Genomic DNA, 19,618 nt, shown 5'->3' with positions numbered 1-19,618 from the left:
ACACAACATTATCTTGTCCTTACAAATGGAAAACTATGGCACAGTTGATTCCCAAGGGCATATAAGAAGCCTGTGACAAAGTCAGTCATCATGACCCTATGACCCCTGGTCTAGCCAGGCCCATAGAGCTGAAGAAGTCTCATCACAACCTTTTGTACGTACATTGCCTTCATCATCCACAACCTGGATCTGTCCAGAGTCACACAGTTTAACCACCGCTCCAATGGGGACATCGAATTCCCGCCCCGTTTTGAGGTCCATCCACACATAATCCCCCTGGAACCAAAGAGAGGACAGTTAGACCCAGAGCTGCAGAAAGTTCACATCCCCTGGGATAAAAGATGCTGATCTTTTGGGCCCAAACCATTGGTACAAGTCAAATTACTTCTTTTTAAACCACAAACCATCCCTTTTTCATAGATGCTCAGGAAACTCCTTGCAAGGTAATAGCAGTAGGGCTGCTCCACACAGCAAACACCCGCTGCACTCTCTCCATTTCATGAGCTCGTGAGTGGTTGTCGGTCAGAGACTGCATCCAGCAAGCAGGTTACAGCGCAGTGATTCAGGCAAGAAAACTTACCGAGGTAGAGGTTTCCCTCTGTGCAATGTACAAGCCTAGAAAGCCACGCTTAGGAGATGGTTTCGACCTCTGGAAACCCTTGCCTGGAGGCTTGTGGCACATCCTTTTCTTGCAGATAACCACTATTAAATATACATTCCCCTATCCTGGAGACTGATGAAAAGGGGATGACTAAAGAAGGGTTAAGAACATACCAGAGGGGCAGATATATACACTTCTTCAGGACGTCTCTCAGCTACAGCAATCTGTAGGTGGGCTTTTTGCATTTAGCGCTTCTCAGTGGATTTTATCTACTGTGAGCGTGTCAAGTGCCTTCCTGAAGCTGTGCAAAGTTTTAGCATTCATAATCTCAAAGGAAGAGTTTAACTGAAAATAAGGTGAAAAGCTGTGTCCTTTTGCGTGTTTTGAACGTGTCACCTCTTTCATTTGAGACGTCTTTGTTTTCATATAGGAAAACACAGCAAGCAGTTGACCCCAATCCACTCACTCCATGTCACTGGTGATCCTATAGACCTCTTGTCAGTCCTGCTGGGCAGGGACTATCTGCTCATCAGCTCTGTGGATATTAAATTACTCAAATGCAAAAAGGCTTTTAAAGAAGCTGTTTTCCTCAATACAAAAGCAAGCCCCAAAATAACCCAAAACTAAACTCCCAAGCAGGACCTGCACTCTTTGACAGAAAGCAGAATTATTTCCCACCCCTAATCTCAGTGTGAAGAGGTGCTAATATTGGAAGACACCTAGTTAATTTTTTGTCAGGCATGTTTGTATCAAGCAAGCATATACACTTTTTCATGCATCTGAGTTTAGTACTGTGAACCTGTAACCCCACCTAATGCCACGCTCCTGGGGGCCAGCTCCACTTGTACTGCTGAAGCACAATGCAAATACAGTATGCACCTTTTGAAGTCCTGAAAAACTGGTGGGAGAAGGGAAAGTGAAAAACAGGAGGGATCACTTTGCGTGTGCTCTGATATAACCCCTTTCCTGAGCGCCCACTATCGACTGCTCCTGTGGACAGAGTATTTACAGATTTGGTTTGAAGAAGCTTCAGCTCCACTCTGGGCAGCGGGAACTGGAGACATCCAGCAATATAAAACATGGTGAAACATTCACCATCGCAGTCATTGCTCACCAGGACCTCTGAGAGATACTAACCTGTGAGTGCCACAGGGATGTAAGGCTATACCCAGGGACCTACACAAGGAGAAACACTGCACACCAGGAGTCCCCAGCCATTTTGTGGTAGACTCCACCCTTGGCAACCGCTTGCTAGGTTTCACCTGGGATATCAACAAAGTCACCCTGCTTACATGAAGCTGAGGATCCAGCCCTTAGTTTGGGTTTTCGTTTCCTCAGAGGGTTGTGCCTCAGCACTGTTATAAGTATCTTTACCCAGGTCATAAAAAGACAATATGCAGATCGTTTTCTCATTAACTGCTTTACCCTCACATCTCATAACTCAGTTAAAAAGGAAAAGAAAACCCACCTAATGAATGCAGGAAGTCATGCGCAGGTACATTATAAATCCACTTATATTAATATTTATTTCTTAGCTCCTTTGATTTAAGACTCTCAAAGCATTTCAGAGTGTTCAGCACTGTTATCCTCACTGCATAGCTGTGCAAATTCATGCACAGGGTGGGTAACTTGATCAAGGTGTCAGCAAGAGAAGAGCCAGGTTGCTCAGTCCCCTCTCAGCAGAAAGCCTTCCTGACACCTCAGCAGCTGTGTAAAAATTGTTCTCCATCAAGAAAACAAGAATTGTAAAGCTGGTTTTTTTTTTTTTTTTAATCTCTAATTGTGAATAGCTGTAAAAGAAGTCTGCTTCATATGTTCTGTTTCCACATAGCTGAGATAAAAGGCAGTCTTCTCTCCCCAGGGTAAATTGATACTGTACTACTACTAAGACAACTCCCATGCTTTGCCTGCCTAACGCACAGAGTGCTCGTTCCCCTCAAAATGCTCTTTCTAAACACAATAAAGCACAGTTCTTAATACTGGTGAAAAAAGCAAGTCTTATGGGATGGGCTAAGCTGGTCAGCTCAGAAAGGTCTAGGGGGGTAAAAAATAACATCACCTATTAAGAGTACCGATGTATTTTCTTCCCTGACTTTAATCAATTTGCTATAAAACCCATGGAAGTAAGTTACACGCCTTCCATTGATGCAATCACCTTTGGATCAGCCAAAAAAACAACAGATATATTGAGGATTTCAGGGCAAATCAGGGTGATTCATGCATTTACCAGCTTGGGAATACTGGCTTATAAGTTGCATAACCTGCCTCGTGCCTAGACTGGTGCAGTTTATTTTCCAACACACACGACAAGAGTACTGAGGAAATGAAAATACCATCAGTCACCTTACAGTATCAACATGGTCCAACTCTTCCCCCTCAGTGCAGCCACTGGGTGCTAGTGTCCTTCCAAATGCTCTGGGGCAGACCCTCAGGACCTCACAAGCTGTGAGCAGTGAGAACAAACCAGCGGTGCAAGAGGAGGAAACACTGCGATGGGTGCACACACAGACCAACACAATTCATGAAGAGGATCTTTAGGAGGAGCTTCCAAATGCAAAGAGCAAGAAGTCTGTGCCACAGGGGAGCTACAGCACTTGTGGGGGATCAAAGGCTCAGGAGGAGGGTGAGCGAAGCTGGCACAAGCTGTGCGAGGATCCCTTCAGAAAGCGAGATCTATTTCAAAGTAACTTGAAAGCTGCCAGCCATGCTTAAAGCTTGGGAACCCCTATCTTACCGCTAAAATGGTCATGGGCTTCAGGGCCTGGTTGACGTTGCGGAGCAGTGTCCATTTTCCCTGGTCTCTCTCCTGGTCTTCCACCACCTCAGGGCATGTCTGCATGAAAACGACTTTCTTCCTCTTCAACATCTCCAAAATCTTCCAGTGGTATTTGTGTCTCTCTCTGCTTTCTACGTGTATTCCACCATGAACGCCAGAGAGCTGTGGCCAGTTTCCTTTAGACCTCCATCGTGACCGTGCCTGCTGCTTGCAGGGCACCCTCTGACCTGACTCACAATATAGTTCTTGGAAAAGATCTTCTCCTAGCAGAAAAATTTCCATGCACCAGCCATGGTCCTCAACTGGCCAGCTAGCACGCTTGCCCCATAGAACTGGTGCTGCAGGAGTCTCAAAGCAAACTGAGCAACTTTGCTTCTCTGCACTTAAATTCTTCCAGTCTCTCCAGTAAGGGGTGATACTTGGTTGGAGACCTGAAGGACACTGTAACCACTTGCTCTGGAAAAATGACTGCAGGATTCACAGGAAACCTCTTCATTTCCCCGTGACTTCTCTCCGTTACCCTCCTTTCTTACTGAAACAACTGCCTGCCAGCTTGAGGGCTTTCAGCACAGAACACACTTGGGTGCTTATTAATCCACAAATGCAGTCAGTCCTCATGCAACACATGGCATTTAATTACCCTAATACCTTTACATACCAAATTAGCCAAAGCGCAGCGGGAACTCAAAACCAGAGGCCATCTGCATTTTCTTTAAACTGATCACCTTGAGTAGATCCATAGCAACTGAATTTTAAATAATTGAGTGGAAGGTGTTCAGAGCAGCACAGCCTCTGTGCCTATAGGTGAGAGGAGTGCCTGCGCTGTGGATGAAAATGAGCTGAACGTGAGGACCATGGCGATAATGAGGTCGCACTGACTCTACACCTGGCTGCTCTACAGACCCACTTCTGCAACCTCTCCTTCTATGTAGGAAGGACTGTTCTTGTAAGGACTAATTAGGACTGCTGGCCCAACCAGAAGAGCACAAGATATTTTACAGTCACCCCAGATTTGTTTTTTCCTGTCCTATCTTAGATACACTCGAGTTTTCTCATTTTCATGTGGAAAGGCTATCCTGCTCATTCAGAGAATTTAAGACCACTCTAGCTGTGCCTCAGTCTCTTCCATGGAAATGTTGACTCTAACCTGGCATTATTTGTACAAACCAGAGCAATGCATGACTAGATAGTCATTCTTTCCATGCCATTCTTATTTATCACTATTTTAATGCAGAACTCTATGGACATCTTGATTCCAGAAGGGTTTGAATCCATTTGTCCATGATGAAGCGGACATATTCTTGGTGGAAAGCTTTCTAAATGAGGGAAGGCTTTATAGGTCCCATTGATGGGACACAGTCACGAAGGACATCAGTAGATGATGGACACATCGAACTCATACTGAGCTACTTCTGCTCATCAGTGAACAGCAGTGACAAGTGAGGCAATCCTTGCCCAAAGGACACATAACTTTGTAGGCTTAAGCTATATTACAAAGCCCTGAGGCAATAAAGTGTCTAATTCTTGTAGCTGTGCAGGTGATGTAAGGAAGAGGTCGAGTCTCATGAATAAGAGTTAGGTGAGAGCCTAATGAGACGGATGTCTACCAAAGGAGCCAACAAAAACGTATATGAGATGCAATAGTAACGCAGGGAGAAGGAGACGTAGCCTGAATGTAGCAATCTCATGGGAGATGTCTATCTCCAGCATGACCTGAACACACATGCTGTAAATGACTGCATTTTTGCTCCCTAGAAAGTACAAGATAAATGTCCAATTAAAGCTAATAATCAATGAAAGGATGCACGTGGAAGGAAGGACTGAATAAATGTATCTAAAGGGACCCACAGGATGGACTTTTTGGACACGAGTTGGGTGCTACAGGTGCTCTTTGCTCATCAGCACACCTTTCTTCACTGCTGTGCCACTGTAGCTGGAGCTGTGTGGGAGCAGCAGATCTGAGAAAGAGCCGTCAATGTATTTACCTCACTTTGCACTGCAGCAGACATTACGATCATTGCTCAGCTACACCCTATACCATATTTCTGAGGCTATGTATCTCTGTGTGATGCCAAAGAGTATACTACGGAGCAGAGGAGGGGAATGATTTGCCCTAGGTTATCCTCGGAGCAAAGTAGAGATGGGAGCCCAGAGGGCTGAATCCAGTCTCTGCAGTCCTACTACACAAATGCGCTTATTTTTCCCCTGATGCTGGGGCTGCCAAAATTCTGCAATTTCATACATTTCCAGTGCAGATTTTTTGCATTGCTCCTCTGCTAACAGGACATTTTCTGGGGACTCGTTAGATGGAGTCATGTGTGTCAGCCAGAGGCACTTGGCGTTTGCAGGGCTGTCTGTCTGAATGGCCCGAGCATGCTGCCTCCTGGAAATGGGAAATCCCATCCCTCTGAAGGGATGACCCAGCTTGGAAACCAGCCTGCCTTCTGTATGCATCAAGGGGCAGAGCAACAGCATTAAGCCTCCTATCAGCATGCTTTTTCTAAGGGAACGTGCTATGCTTTATGCAGAAAACAAACAAACACACTTAGGACAATAAGGGGAGGGACACAGCAGAGGAAAACAAACCTTTAGCTGGCTGGCAGCCCGTCAGCAATGCTACCCGGTTTAGATTACAGCTCTCCAGGGTAACATTAGACTCTTCACTGCAGAGACAGAAGTATGAACCCAAAGAGCCATGCTGGTCCCTGATCTGATGACTTACTACACCCCTGCAGCAGCAGGCACAGCTGAGATCAAGGCCCTGCTACGACACACTTTGTGCACACGCATAGTAAGGGGCAAATGCTTATCCTAAAGAACTGATATGACCCAGGCTATAGGTTTATGCTGCTGCTGAGACCTGAGCACCCATTAATTGTTACCATGTGGTGTGGACCTCACTGCTGGAGAAAAAAGGGCAACACCACCTGCATGAACCACCCTCACAGCAGGTAAACCATCTAATTCAATGAAAGCTTGCCCCAGCCTGTTTTTCAGACCCCCCAAAAATGTACCAGACACTGCGAGGGCTGAGGAGGTGTTCCTGAGCTGGTTGTCTTGCAGCTGTCACTGAAAAGCTGAGTTATTCCATGAAAGAGGTCAGGTGGGACTCAACTAACCCAGTGCATGCATCTACCTGTGCACAAGACATCCAGATCTTTGCTAGATGATCATTGTAGGTCTCTTCCACCTGAAGTACTCTATTCTGTTCTACATTCAAGGCACTTCTACGGTTCCCTCTGCATAAAACAGGTATTTAAACTTTTTCAGATGATACTGACCTAAAGGGGTGGGTGAAGAGAGTTTGGAGGCAGAAATCTACAGTACAGGTGTCCAAAGCTAGTTAAGGTGTCTCCTACCCCTTGCATGAGAAGCCCTGAGGGCTGATATTCAGGTAAATTGCTGAAGGGTGTGGAAAATCAGTAGTTATCAGAGGCTGCCTGTGGGCTCAGGTCGGCCAGTGCTCCACTGATTGCTCCCTGCAGCAATAAACTTACTTTTCTAAAATAGGAAAGATGATACCCTGCAGAATGGCTGTTGATGAACCGTGTGGGCCAGACATGATCTGTGGGCCATACCTCTGACAGCTGATGTAAAACAACGTGTTTATGCAGCCTTTTATTTTTTTTGCGGATGCGGGGTTGGGGGGGGGAACAGGCACAGTCACATACCCAGGTCTCCAGAGAGTTAGATCCAAGCTGAGTCCTTTACTTCCTTACTGCTTGTCTTGAAGCAGAAAATCCTTAATGCACACAGAAACAAGTGCAAACACAGGTATTCCCCCAGCTCCAAATTTCAATGTCATTTGGAGAGCAGACTGAAATCTAAATGTATTGGTGCATCGCAGCATGTTATGGCAGTGCAGACTTCCAACAGCTACCTAAGTCCTTTGGGCAGTGTGATGTCTATGCTCTACTAAAAATATGTAACACCTCTTGATATCACCTATCTGATTCAATGCAGCTCTCGATTACATGGGTGTACCCTGCTCAGTTTAAAGGCGCTTCTCCTGGATCCACAGCTGTGCAACCCAGGGGAGAATTAGGACTGCTCACCTCTATTCTTTGCATCCATCTTTAGCTGCACAGTTGCCATGAGCATCAAGAAAAGGTGAGAAAGGAAGAAAAAGCTTGAATTTCTATTTAATAACAACCCATAGTGCAAGAAACACACATACTGGTAGTCAGCAACCTTCATAATTTTCCTGTTTCATAAAAAAATAAGATTCTTTTCCCAATTTATTGTAGCACATCAGGCATCAGCTGTCAGCCAGGGTAACGTGCTACACACAAAGGCTTTCTGAAGCAAAGGCAGAGATGCAAGGGGAATTGTTAAATAATTCAATAATCAATGCGCTGTTCGCTCATCCTGTATCTTTGATACTGACAGGAGGGAAAAAACAACCCACAAATGTGGCACCCATCCCAGCATTTTCCCATTGAGCGCTGAGGGATAGTCGAAGACTCCAGGAGCAAAAAAGATGGATTTAATCAGGTTTGCAGGGGTGAAACCCAGCGTGGCACAACGAGGCTCAGCTCCCAGTGATGTCTGACCTCATCCCTAGCCTTTGGCAAGGAGCTTGTTGTTGACTGTTTGGGACCTCTCGGCTCAGAGTGGGCTTTAAGCACGCAGACAAACACACAGATAGAGATTTAATCCGTGACTCCTATAGCATTACTGTCACGGGCAAAACGGAGAATCCGGCAATCTGCTGACGTTACAAGCAGATTAGGCTGGCCCTGGGTGTCACCCACCCAAACACCGTGCCAGAGCACTGCGTACCAGGTCTCGCACAAAAATCTGATGGCCACCGCTTGGGATGTGATTGAAAAATCTGCTAAGGCACAGAAATGGAACAGGAAATGAAGACTAAGCCTTTTAGCCCTACGGCTGGGTCCTGTCTTAAATGCAAATGGAATAAATCCAAAGGAAGACAACAGAGCAGTCGTAAGACATATAAATCTGGAAAACTGGAGAGGGGAAAAGTAAAACCAGGAGGAATAAGAGGGGGACTGCTTTAGGATGGGAGCATGTAATTTAGTTCTGTTAGACAGAGACATATTCCTTCAGGTTCTAGGAGTAGAGAGGCTGCACTGGTACCACACTGGGAGCTCTCAGATCCACTCTAAATCTGCAAACAGCAACCTGTCACCCCAGTCCCCCAGACAACCGAGGGCATGTCTAAGAGCTCCCTAGTTTGCAATAGGAGGCACAATGGAAACCACTTGCCCTCAGCCATCCAGAAGCAAAGATATTGCACATTTTCCTTTAAATGCATATTGTTCTCTTTGTCAAGATTTAGGAAGATGGGATTAAGGGAATGCCATCTCCTTCTCTGAGCACAGTTTGGGAGGGCTGCTGGTTCCAGCAGGAACGTGGCCGGACAGCACAGCTAAGCTGCGTGCTCCCATCCCTTTATTTGATCTGATTCCACTGTGAACTGGCTCAGGTAGTTAACCCAGCAGCAACATTTTAATGTGTTTTTTTTCAAAGTGTTTTGAAGGTTTAGCCCCTGATCTGGCTCATTAGGCAATCAGCAAAGCCCCAGTGAAGGAGCAGGGAGAGCAGCAGGAACGTGCATCTGGCAGCGCAGCCAGGGGAGCGGAGCTGCTGCCTGTGCAGGTATCTGCTGTGGCATCAGCGAGCGGCGCTGATGGATCCTCTGCCTCGCTCACAGATGAGCTTTATTCCCCGGGTGAAGGCAGAGAGCTGTTTGATTTGATTAAGGAAAGAAGAGTCCCAGCTGATGAGCGCGAGAGCTACAGAGCTATGCAACGGATGGAGGTAATCAGGTATTTCCACCCAACATTTTTCTGCCTCTGAGGCATACAGCCTTTTCAAGATCACAATGGTTCAGTTTGAACTCCAAAGTAAGTACTGATGAAGGGGAAAAAATAATAATAATAATAAATTCATACACAAACATGTAAATTGGAAGGGATGTTTTTCATCCTGGCTCAGAAAGGCTGTTCAAAGCAGCCTAAAAGCAACCACATGAATTCAGTTGTTTTACCTCATTTTATTCCTGGGGAAGCAAAACAGGAATTTTTATCCACGATAAAAATCTCTGTTACTTTTCATATGCAATCTGTTAAATTCTCTTTCAGAGTTTCAGCTGGTGGAAGCAGCTTCATCTTTCGTGCTCTCAGTAGATCCTTTCTCCTTCATTTTTTTACTTCAGGCTCCTCCTTCCCTCCTCCCTGCCTTTTTGTAACCACACTGAGACCTAGCTTGCAATTAGTTCCTGTGTACCAAATAGATGCGGGTCTATCGTAATCTGCACAGCTATTCCTGCATAAACAGAAACATAGTGCAAAGAAGTGCTTAATTCCAGTAAAAATGTATTCTTTTCCCATATAGGAGTAACCTGTACTCATGTAAATGCAGTTTTACCATCAGAATCATGCCTGTGCTAAGGGTCTGCATTAGCCAAAGTGGCACTGATATATACAGCCAAGCCCTATAATTTAAAATATCATGTCTCATCTTTGGATATATTGAATGAAAGGGGAGTAATGCTGCTTTTCCTTCATGGCCATGCTGAATCTGAGCAGCACTGCCCTTTTTACACACTTCCTTTGCTTATCCATGAGGGTTGTCTTGGTTACTGAGAAGAGTGAGAGGGTCTGGAGGAAGGTTATTTTGCAGCTCAGTCAGTAGCATCTTGAGGGAGTTTGTGATGACTGCTTAAGGGAGAAGGGGATGCTCCAGGGATGTGTTTTAAAAGCCAGTTCCTGAGAGGAATGAACGGGAGGAGAAAGCATAATGGAAAATGAAAAAAAATCACGCTGGCAATGCTTGTCATGCAATCCAAAACATCTTGATACAGGTTTTTGTTCCTCAGGTGCCAGCCACAAGGATGCAGAGACGCTGCCATACAAGTAGCATCCTTCCAAAAGGAGAAAAGATACTTCCAGATGTCAAAAAAATGTTGAGAACATGAAGCGCTGGGACTTTTTTTCATCAGGATACAGATAACAAAAAGAATCCTACTAGTATTCATTAAAACCCAGCAAAATAATCCATATTTAATTGCTGGCCTCATGGGTTTGGAGACTCCAACTTCCAGGGCTGGCTCCATGCAAGACCACCCTGGAAAGGAAAACCCAGAGCAGGTGGATAATTGCAGCCACTTGCCTGGATTCTTCAAGCCCCTTGGCCTAGCATGTTTGGAAAACTTCCCAGATTGCTGGTGGTGGGTCCCTCTGAGGGAAGAGGTGGACCAGCTGCAGAGCTGTGCCATGGGCTCCGTCAGCACAATACCAGCCCCATCTGCTGTAACTCTCTGGAATTACCAAGTGCATCAGGAGGTTTGTTTCTGATTTCTCCATGGGTTTTAATTCAACTTTCATGCTAATAGTAACCTAAGCAGAAAGAGGAATGACAGTGTGTATTTTAATCCCAAATTTCACACCATCACAGCTGGGCTGTGGAAGGTGTGAAATTCCAGAAGGCTCTGGAAGAAGGTAGGGACCCCAGAGGCCAACCACGTTAATTAGGGGTGTGAAGGAACCAGTGAGTAAGTCCAGCTAGACAAACCCTAACCTAGAGGTTGCAAATAGAGAAAGAGCGGAGTTTTTAGGTTGGCCCAAGATGATAGAGGTAGGGACAACCATCACTACTCAAATCACAGTTGTAGTTTGGAGACCCAAGACGGTTGCCTTGTTGGATCAGGGCACGTACAGATGTGCACTGTGGATGCCTTCAAACTGTGAGCTTGGGACAGTCTTACAGCTAATGATTTATAGCTCACTGGGCGAATATTGAAGCGACTTTGCTTTCAGAGAGCAACCAGAAGCCAGACCCTGAACAAGAGTCCTTTATGAACACACAAACACAGAAACCTTCTTCGAAATCCACATCCCACCAAATAATTACCAGCCATTCAAAACAAAGCAGCAGCCACAGCTTGCAAAAGTAAGTAGGACCTACTTCTTACATTAAATTATCCAGGAATGGTAGCTGGTAAGATTGCCAGTGAGATTTGGCTTTCATATGGGCGTCCTGAACTCTGGTAGCTAGAAGATTAAAACCATAAAAGAAATAAGCTCTGCATGCTTTTGGGATAGCAACTAATGCCTTTATTCTTGGGACTTCTTATTTTCCTGACAGGTATTTTATTACACGGACAGTCCATTCTGCACACGCTCGCAATCTGCACAGGGGAGACGTGGCCTCCAAAGTGGTTTTGTCTCATGTTTTATCTGCTTTATGATGAAAAGGGTTACATTACAAATGGGTTTTGTTAAATGTTACTCCTTGTAACAAACTTTCGGTTTTGTTGTGGGTTTGTAAGGTGCCCAGCACGGCAGAGATCCTCGTCCAGCAACAGGCAGCTGGTTGGTGCTCATGTGAAAATCTAAATCATGTAAAAGGAAATTAATTCATGTGAAGAATGCTCATCAATTTTATACGTGTTTTGAGTAACTCAGTAATTGCCATATAGCCTTGATTTTGAGATGGCAAAAGTATTATCACATAAATATATTAATTATGCCTACATTTCTGTAAGGAATGGGCTGACAGAGTATCAGCATGGAAAAATCAGTTAATGCCTCCGTTGCATTTTGCTGGATGCAAATGCTGTTTAACTTCAAGCATCTACTTAATGGGAAAAGGCTGCCTGTCTGCTTGTGCCGAATCCAGCAATTTTATGGGGTTAAAGGGCAATAAAATGCCTTTACAAAGTGATTTGCAGATCATGAAAATGCAGTGTGTGACCTTAAGAGTCATTTACCAGCAATGGTGCTGGCAATAAAATGTCTGGCTGGATAGTAGGGGATGCACATAAATTGCTCACATCACATTCACACTGACTACACAAAAGGTTTCTGAGTTGTAGTGTGCAAATCACTGGCAAGGCTCTGTCCCAGATAGGCATTTTTCCCAATCTTAAAAGCAAGCAGCATTTGTCTCTTTCTTCTTCACCATGCAAAATAAGCTGACCTCTTTTTCTCCTGGGTTCTGCTAAAGTGACTCTGGGGAAAGGATGGAGGGCATCTGCTTCTTGGTAAAAGAGTGGAGTAATACTTTCAGCACGTAACTGGATCCTCACAAATCCATGGGCCCCGATGGGATGCACCCACGAGTGCCAAGGGAGCTGGCAGATGTTCTTGCCAAGCCAGTCTCCATCATCTTTGAAAGGTTGTGGAGGACAGGAGAGGTGCCCGAGGACTGGAGGACAGAAAATGTCACTCCAGTCTTCAAAAAGGGCAAGAAGGAGGACCTGGGGAACTCTAGGCCAGTCAGCCTCACCTCCATCCCTGGAAAGGGGGTGGAGCAGTTCATCCTGGAGGTCATCTCCAGGCATGTAGAGGACAAGAAGGTTATCAGAAACAGACAACATGGATTCACCAAGGGAAGATCATGCTTAACCAGCCTGATGGCCTTCTACGATGGCGTGACTGGCTGGGTCGATGAAGGGAGAGCAGTGGATGTTGTCTATCTTGACTTCAGTAAGGCTTTTGACACTGTCCCCCATAGCATCCTCACAGGCAAGCTAAGGCAGTGTGGGTGGGATGAGTAGACAGAGAACTGGCTGAATGGCAGAGCTCAGAGGGTTGTGATCAACGGGGCAGAGCCTGGCTGGAGGCCTGTCACTGGTGGTGTTCCCCAGGGGTCTGTGCTGGGTCCAGTCCTGGTCAAAATCAGATGATCTCCAGAGGTCCCTTCCAACCCCTACCACTCTGATGCTGTGAATTGCCTCAGGCAGGATATGAAAGTGTGTGTGCAAGGTGAAGGTGCACCAAAGGACCATCTAGGTAGCATCCTATCTTCACCAGTGGCCCATGTGGATGCCTAGGACAGGGTGGACAAGTCTGTAGAGATACTTCTTCAAAATACTCTTCCAGTCCAAAAATAAGGGGACACCAGCTGAAGTCAGTAGGGACTACATTCATCAGAAACTGTGAAGGTGAATAGGACACCTGGAGAAGTAAGGAAGCCGGACAAGTGCTTGGAGGGGAGATGCATTAGGGGACTACCACCAAAAAAACACATCAGGCTTGGGAAATCCTGGAGCTGAAAGTTCATAGGTGGAGGACAGGAAATTAGCTGAAGGATAGGAAAATATTATGAGGAAATTACACTGTATGCTTACTCATCCCTTGGTGTTCACCAACAGTCGGTTTGGATACAGAGTACCAGATGGGTCAGACCTGGGTCTGAACAAATACGGTAATTTTACATATGTTCCCAACTTCAGCACACTGTAAGCCTGTTAAGAATTTTATAATCATTTCTATTCAGGAACAGACGTCCTCGTATTTTATAGCTGGTGAAGTTTCCTCTTTCACAAAATTGCCTAATGGAGGATGAAATCCTTGTAAATTTTTAAAGTTGACCTTTCCCCAGTGCAAGGAAGCAGCTGCATTCCTCAGCCAGTGCCACTTCCCTGATGCAGATAGCAGCAAGGGTGATTTGGGAAGGGGAGGGGGACTGATCCACCCTATCACCCTCTCATGTTTTCAAAACTCGGCTCCCCACAGATGCGGTCAACAAGGGAAAAGCAATTCCCTGACATTCTAATGCAACAGTTAATGCACAACCCCTGCATGAGCCAGTCAGTGCTGCTGACCACGAGAGCAATATCTGTAAATATACCCAGGAGCGGCAAAAGGGAAACGCAAAAGTGTCAGCATACAGATTCCCAGGTCCCAGTCCACACTTATTCATCTCATTTCCCCACTGTTGAAAGCCCTAGTAGAGGTATCTGAAGCAGCAGCTGGCTTACCGGTGTGTCTTGGGCTATTTCACTCACTGTATTGAATTTTCTCTGCTCTTAAAAAGATATATTTTTTCCAGAACAAGCTCCTTATGTATACCCTAGCAAACATCAAATCCTCCTTCTGTTTTGGTTACGTTTATAAAAGATGTAAAAAAAGCATTACAGCTCCAAAATTCTTACTGGAAATTCTTAGAGAATGCCATCTCACCAAAACCTAAAATGCCACAGGAAAAACTTATAAACAAAGCTTTTCATGAAGACACTTGAGTTTAGCTAAAGATTGACATGGAATGTATTGTTTTGACATTCGCACTGGAATTCTGTCTTCAAAGCCAGCTTTTAATTACAATAAAATTATTTTATTTTTTGACCAGGCAATGACATCTCAGCAGACATTCTCTGTACTCCCACCTCAACTTTCTCCTGAGAAAGAAATGTCATTTTTCAATTTGAAAAGGTCTGTTATTGCTTTCCTTCCCCTGGGCCCCAGGAGCTTTGCTTGAACCTGATTGCAGAAAGCCAGAGCTAAGGGTTCTTTTAGGAAAACAGCTGTCACCTACACTGTGCTAGCAAATGATGCTGTGGCTTGAAAAAGGAATGAATTTTACACCATAAAGGCTGAATCTTTCACTAGTGTACATCAGGGTCATTCCACAGATGTGCCTGTGACCCCAAATTCATGAAAAGTTGAGTGCTTCTTTTTTAATACCTTGCTGTTTAATGTTTTCCAATTTTGCAAGAGGAATTTGAAGAGGAAGGTCGGCTCGAGCAGGGGGAGCTGCCTGCCTGCTGCACAGCCGTTTGTACAAGGAGCAGATTAGAAGCATGGTCCCACACTCCATTAAGGCTGTCATATCACAGACATTTCTTATAGAAACTATGTAGCTTAAATGTATTCCCTTTACCCAAATCCCTCCATTTGTCACTCCTTATATCTCATCTGAGAATTGAGCTGAGTAAAAATAAAAGCAATAAATAAGAAATCCAGAATCACAGAAAGGCAGGGGTTTGGAAGGGACCTCTGGAGATCATCCCGTCCCACCCCCTGCTGGAGCAGGCACACCCAGAGCAGGGGCACAGGGCCGCGTCCAGGCGGGGGGTGAATGTCTCCAGGGAAGGGACCCCACAGCCTCTCTGGGCAGCCTGTGCCCCTGCTCTGGCACCCGCACAGCAAAGGGGTTTCTCCTCCTGTTCAGGGGGAACTTCCCGTGTTCCAGCTTGTGCCCGTGGCCCCTTGGGCTGGCGTTGGGCACCTCTGGAAAGAGCCCGGCCCCATCCTCCTGACACCCACCCTCCAGATATTTATAGGCATTGATGAGACCCCCCTCAGCCTTCTCTTCTCCAGGCTGAACAAGCCCAGGTCTCTCAGCCTTTCCTCACAAGGGAGATGCTCCAGCCCCTGATCAGAAATAATAAATTGTGTTCGAGGTTTTTTTAAGTACTTGTAATTCATATGGTTTTGGTGAAATTATGGACAATGTTGTCCAGCCAACAGCTGTATCCCACATCTGGGAGGGAGTGGAGGGCAGATAGAGGGAGGTGGGTGTGTGGAGATGGGACAGAATATCCTTTGCTCTGCTCTTTTTTCGCAGCTGGGATGAAGATGCTTCCTCCCATTACAAGCAGTAACCAGAGGCTCAACGACTGGAGTGGGGACCAAGGGAAATCAACCCTTGTGTTGATTCCTAGCAGCAGGGTAAGATGTGGGGCGTGATGGGGTTGGGTGGGAATGAAGCGCTTCTGACCTCCCTCCCCAAGCCTCACTCTTGCAAAGGGGTTGCTAGAAGGACTGGCAGCCCCCAGCTCCACCAGCTGGTGCACAACGGCCATGTGAGGGTCAAGATTCATTACAGGCTTTTTTCTTCACGGAAAACATATACAATCAGTGAAACTTCTTCAGAGTCAGGTTATAGAATTATAGAATCATTTAGGTTGGAAAGGACCCTTAAGAACATCAAGTCCAACCATTAACCTAACACTGCCAAGGCCACCACTAAACCATGTCCCAGAGCGCCATGTCTACACATCTTTTAAATACCTCCAGGGATGGCGACCCAACCACTTCCCTGGGCAGCCTGTTCCAATGCCTGATCACCCTTTTGATGAAGAAATTTTTCCTAATATCCAATCTAAACCTCCCTGGTGCAACTTGAGGCCATGATGAGCTGGAGGGCTTGAGAGAAAGAGGTGATTTGAAGAGCTGAATTTCTCTCTTCTTGTTCCAGACTTCAAGTCTCAGCAAATTAAATCCCATGTTTAAGGGCTGTGACAGACAGGGAGAAGTTATCATCAGGAAGACAAGATGATATGTGAACTGCTCTGCAAGAGCTGTCCTGAGGATGTAGATTTTCCCTGGGGACACCTAAGGTGCCAAGATTAATTTAGGGTAAATTTTGTTATTAAGTCCTTTGAAGTTTCCTCTACCCTCAGATGAATGTCCCATTGGCTGGGTATTTTGCTACCGCCTCTTAAGAGAAGCAAAACTAAGCTCACTCACACATAACAACTCTCACTTTAAGCCTTCTCTATCTTGAGATCAAATAGATTAAGGTTTCAGTGCATATACTTTGGGGAAGATAGATCCTGGGAGTTCGTCTAAGGTTTCAGAAAGCAGGAACGAGTGCATTTCAGACAGGCACTCTAAGAGGCAGGGTATCTCCACACCAGGGCTGAGATTGTTCTTTCTACCTTTATTTGACACCCTGCGATTTATATTCTGCAGCCATAGCACTGCAAGAACATCTCCCTAGCCTGCAGCTTCATTTTCTGCACACAGCTACCCCAGCACTTCAATTGTCCCATAAATTTGATGGAAAGGATTTGATGCAGAGGGCTGTTAAAATGCCAAATGTCTTGAGCACTGCAACTAATGAATGGCTCCCAACGATTCATGTTTCAATCTATATGCAAATGTGCCCTTTGGTTGGCTTGCGCTGGACTTTTCATTGCTGCATTACAGCTATCCAGGGAAGCCTCAGACTCATAGATCAGACAGATACAAGACATAAATGGGAGAAGACTTAAATTATTCAGTGTTTATGGGAGAGAGAATCCAAACAGTGGACTTACACTTTGCTTTTTATAATAACATGATTACAGATCAGCCTTGAGAAGACCTACAATAATGCTGGTTTTATCCCCCGCCCCTTCCTCCTTGCTAACAAAATATATAGCGCCATGAATCACTTAGCAAAGCTGAATGCATATTATCCGATAACACCCAAAATAGTGTATGTCAGCTCCAGGTAAAACCGATGCTCACAGAGCCCAGCTGGAAGATGCCTGTGAACGGACTGAAAGATTGCAAAACCTGGTCTCTGCTATTCTTACTCCTACCAAGGGAAAACACCTCCTGGAGCATCAAACCAAGTCTCTGTAAATGCTGGCAGTCAAAAAATCTATTTCTGCTCATTAATGAACTGCACAAATCCCTTTCACCTGCAGTGCAATGTGCAATTCTGGTCTTAGCAAGAAGAAATTAAGCTGGAGCAGGTGCAGAAAGGGCTGCTACCATCACCAGAAGGCTGCAGAGTTTGTTTTACAAAGGGAAAAAAAAAGAGTTTTGTAGGATTTTGGTCAATTTCAAGGCTAGGAAGGAAAGTGGTTGCTTTGTATACAAACACCTGAGAAATGGCAAGAAGGGGAAAGGACAATTTTAGCTAAAACCCAGTCTTGCGACATGAACAGGAAGCCACAACTACCCTCAGAAAACACAGACATGAACATATCAAGGACAGTCTCATTTCTATAGGACTTGTTTTTGGGGGTTTGAAGCTGAAGCAGGGGGGTTTATGCTCAAAGAAATGCCAGAGGGGGCACAGACTTTGCAGAACAGATGGTTGCAGAGAAACTGCGAGGTTTTGGCATTGCCCCCAAGAGTCATGCCACCAGGAGCACTGCCAAGGCAGCAAAGCAGAGCTGAGGTCTCTGACCAAGCCTTGGCCTCTCCAAAGCTTCAGATTAGTTAGAAACACCCTCCTTGCCCTGGTGTCAAACTAGAAAGAGCTTTATAGTACGAGACATCCACAGTGTTTGATTCCTCAGGACCTTCATTGCAGGCTGAGCTTTGGTCTCCTTTTTCTGCTTAGCTTAGGTCTCTGCTGTTTCTTTTCGTTCCTATTTCTACTTCTCTCCCTATAATTCCAGGAGCAGGTTGGGAGGCCACTGAGACTGGAGGAAACCCATAACAGCAGCAAAGCTCCTCACATGGTCTGGACATGGTCAGCAGACCAGAGTGTTACAGGTACAATCTTCTGCCAAGTCTGTTTTATTCCCCAGCAGATAAGTGGTTCTGGTTTCTGCCGGGCTGGCCCAGCAGCAGGAAATTTGCAGCACTGGGAAACCTTGGCTTTAAGACTAGGTTATACAAGAGTTGCTTACACGAGTGAGAAGATGGAGTTGGCAAAAACAGCCCCGTGGCAAGCAGCAAACATTTGCCATTTGCCACCAGGACAGTGGTGGCCTTGGCAAAGCCCTCTCCCTGGAGCAGCGATGTGCCCTTCGCCAGGCTGTGTGGTCATCTGTGGCCGGGGCCACCACACCCTCCTGGTCTCCACTCCCGCTCTAAAAACATTTCTGCTTTAAATAAAAGACAGAACATGCGGGAACGAGCTGCTGCTGTGCTGCAGAGCCAAACAAACTTGTCAGGCTGCCAAGGCAGGGATTTAGGAAGCCCTCCTTTATCTTCTTCCCTTTCTTTGTGCATAGAAATGGACTTGCCATGAGTAATTTGCTAGTGACTAAAGCTGATAAGTTTGGCTCCCTGCAGACCCCTGCTGGGAAACAGTACCGGCTTTTCTTCTGAATTACTGGGTGGAAGACACAGGGCAGGAGCTCTGTGCGTTTTCTCCTCCTTCCTCGGAGCGATGCACCGCCCTCCAAGCTCAGCTGCCCAGAGCCAACCTCTAAGGGAGATCCTAGTGGGAATTGTTTTGATCGGAGAGTGGAACGGGTGAAATTCCACAGGCTCATCTTCAAAATTCCTGGATTTATAGCTGGGTAAAGACAGGAAAACTAAGCTGTAGGGGCCAAAAGCCCTGCGCTGATCTCACCTGAGTGGTGGTTTGCTCTGTTGCTTGATCTTGCTAGAGAAAGTTTTCAGGGGAAAAGGGGTGGGAGGGGGGGGACCATAAGCATGTTGTGACATTCAAAAATAAAAAAATAAAAATACAAGACAGAGGTAAAGCTCTCTGGGATGTCGTTCTGATCACAAACAGCATAGATGTGTTCCTAAAATCTTTCAGCAAAACTGAAGGAGGAAAACACATATATTGCTGCTACTTGCAATTAAGCACCACCATAAACAGCAGCACTTTGGACCACAGAGAGCAATGTGGTTCAAGTGTGACTCAGATTGAACCTTTAGATAGGGTAAGCTGGTATAAAGTGCCCTCAGAAAGAGCCTGTATCTGCTAACAACTGGGAAACCTCCCTCTTTTCATTACGGAGGGGTCCTTGCTGACCTTATCCGTGCTGCAGAGAGATGTCTGCACTAAGCAACAAGTTCTGCACAGAC

General features: G+C 45.7%; 1 protein-coding gene across 1 annotated transcript in view; it reads right to left on the bottom strand.

Annotated features, from left to right (window-relative positions):
• MYO7A (myosin VIIA) overlaps positions 1-19,618 on the bottom strand; it is a 103,970-nt gene that overhangs the window by 63,071 nt on the left and 21,281 nt on the right. The window contains exon 3 of the mRNA XM_075115515.1: positions 163-276. Within this exon, the coding sequence (XP_074971616.1) occupies positions 163-276 (114 nt within the window). The remainder of the gene's footprint in view (positions 1-162; positions 277-19,618) is intronic.

This window comes from Phalacrocorax aristotelis, chromosome 1 (assembly GCF_949628215.1).
Source record: "Phalacrocorax aristotelis chromosome 1, bGulAri2.1, whole genome shotgun sequence".
In the NCBI taxonomy this organism is placed as follows: Eukaryota; Metazoa; Chordata; class Aves; order Suliformes; family Phalacrocoracidae; genus Phalacrocorax; species Phalacrocorax aristotelis.
Note: the sequence above shows the minus strand (reverse complement) of the source record. Positions and strands in the feature narration are given on the sequence as shown.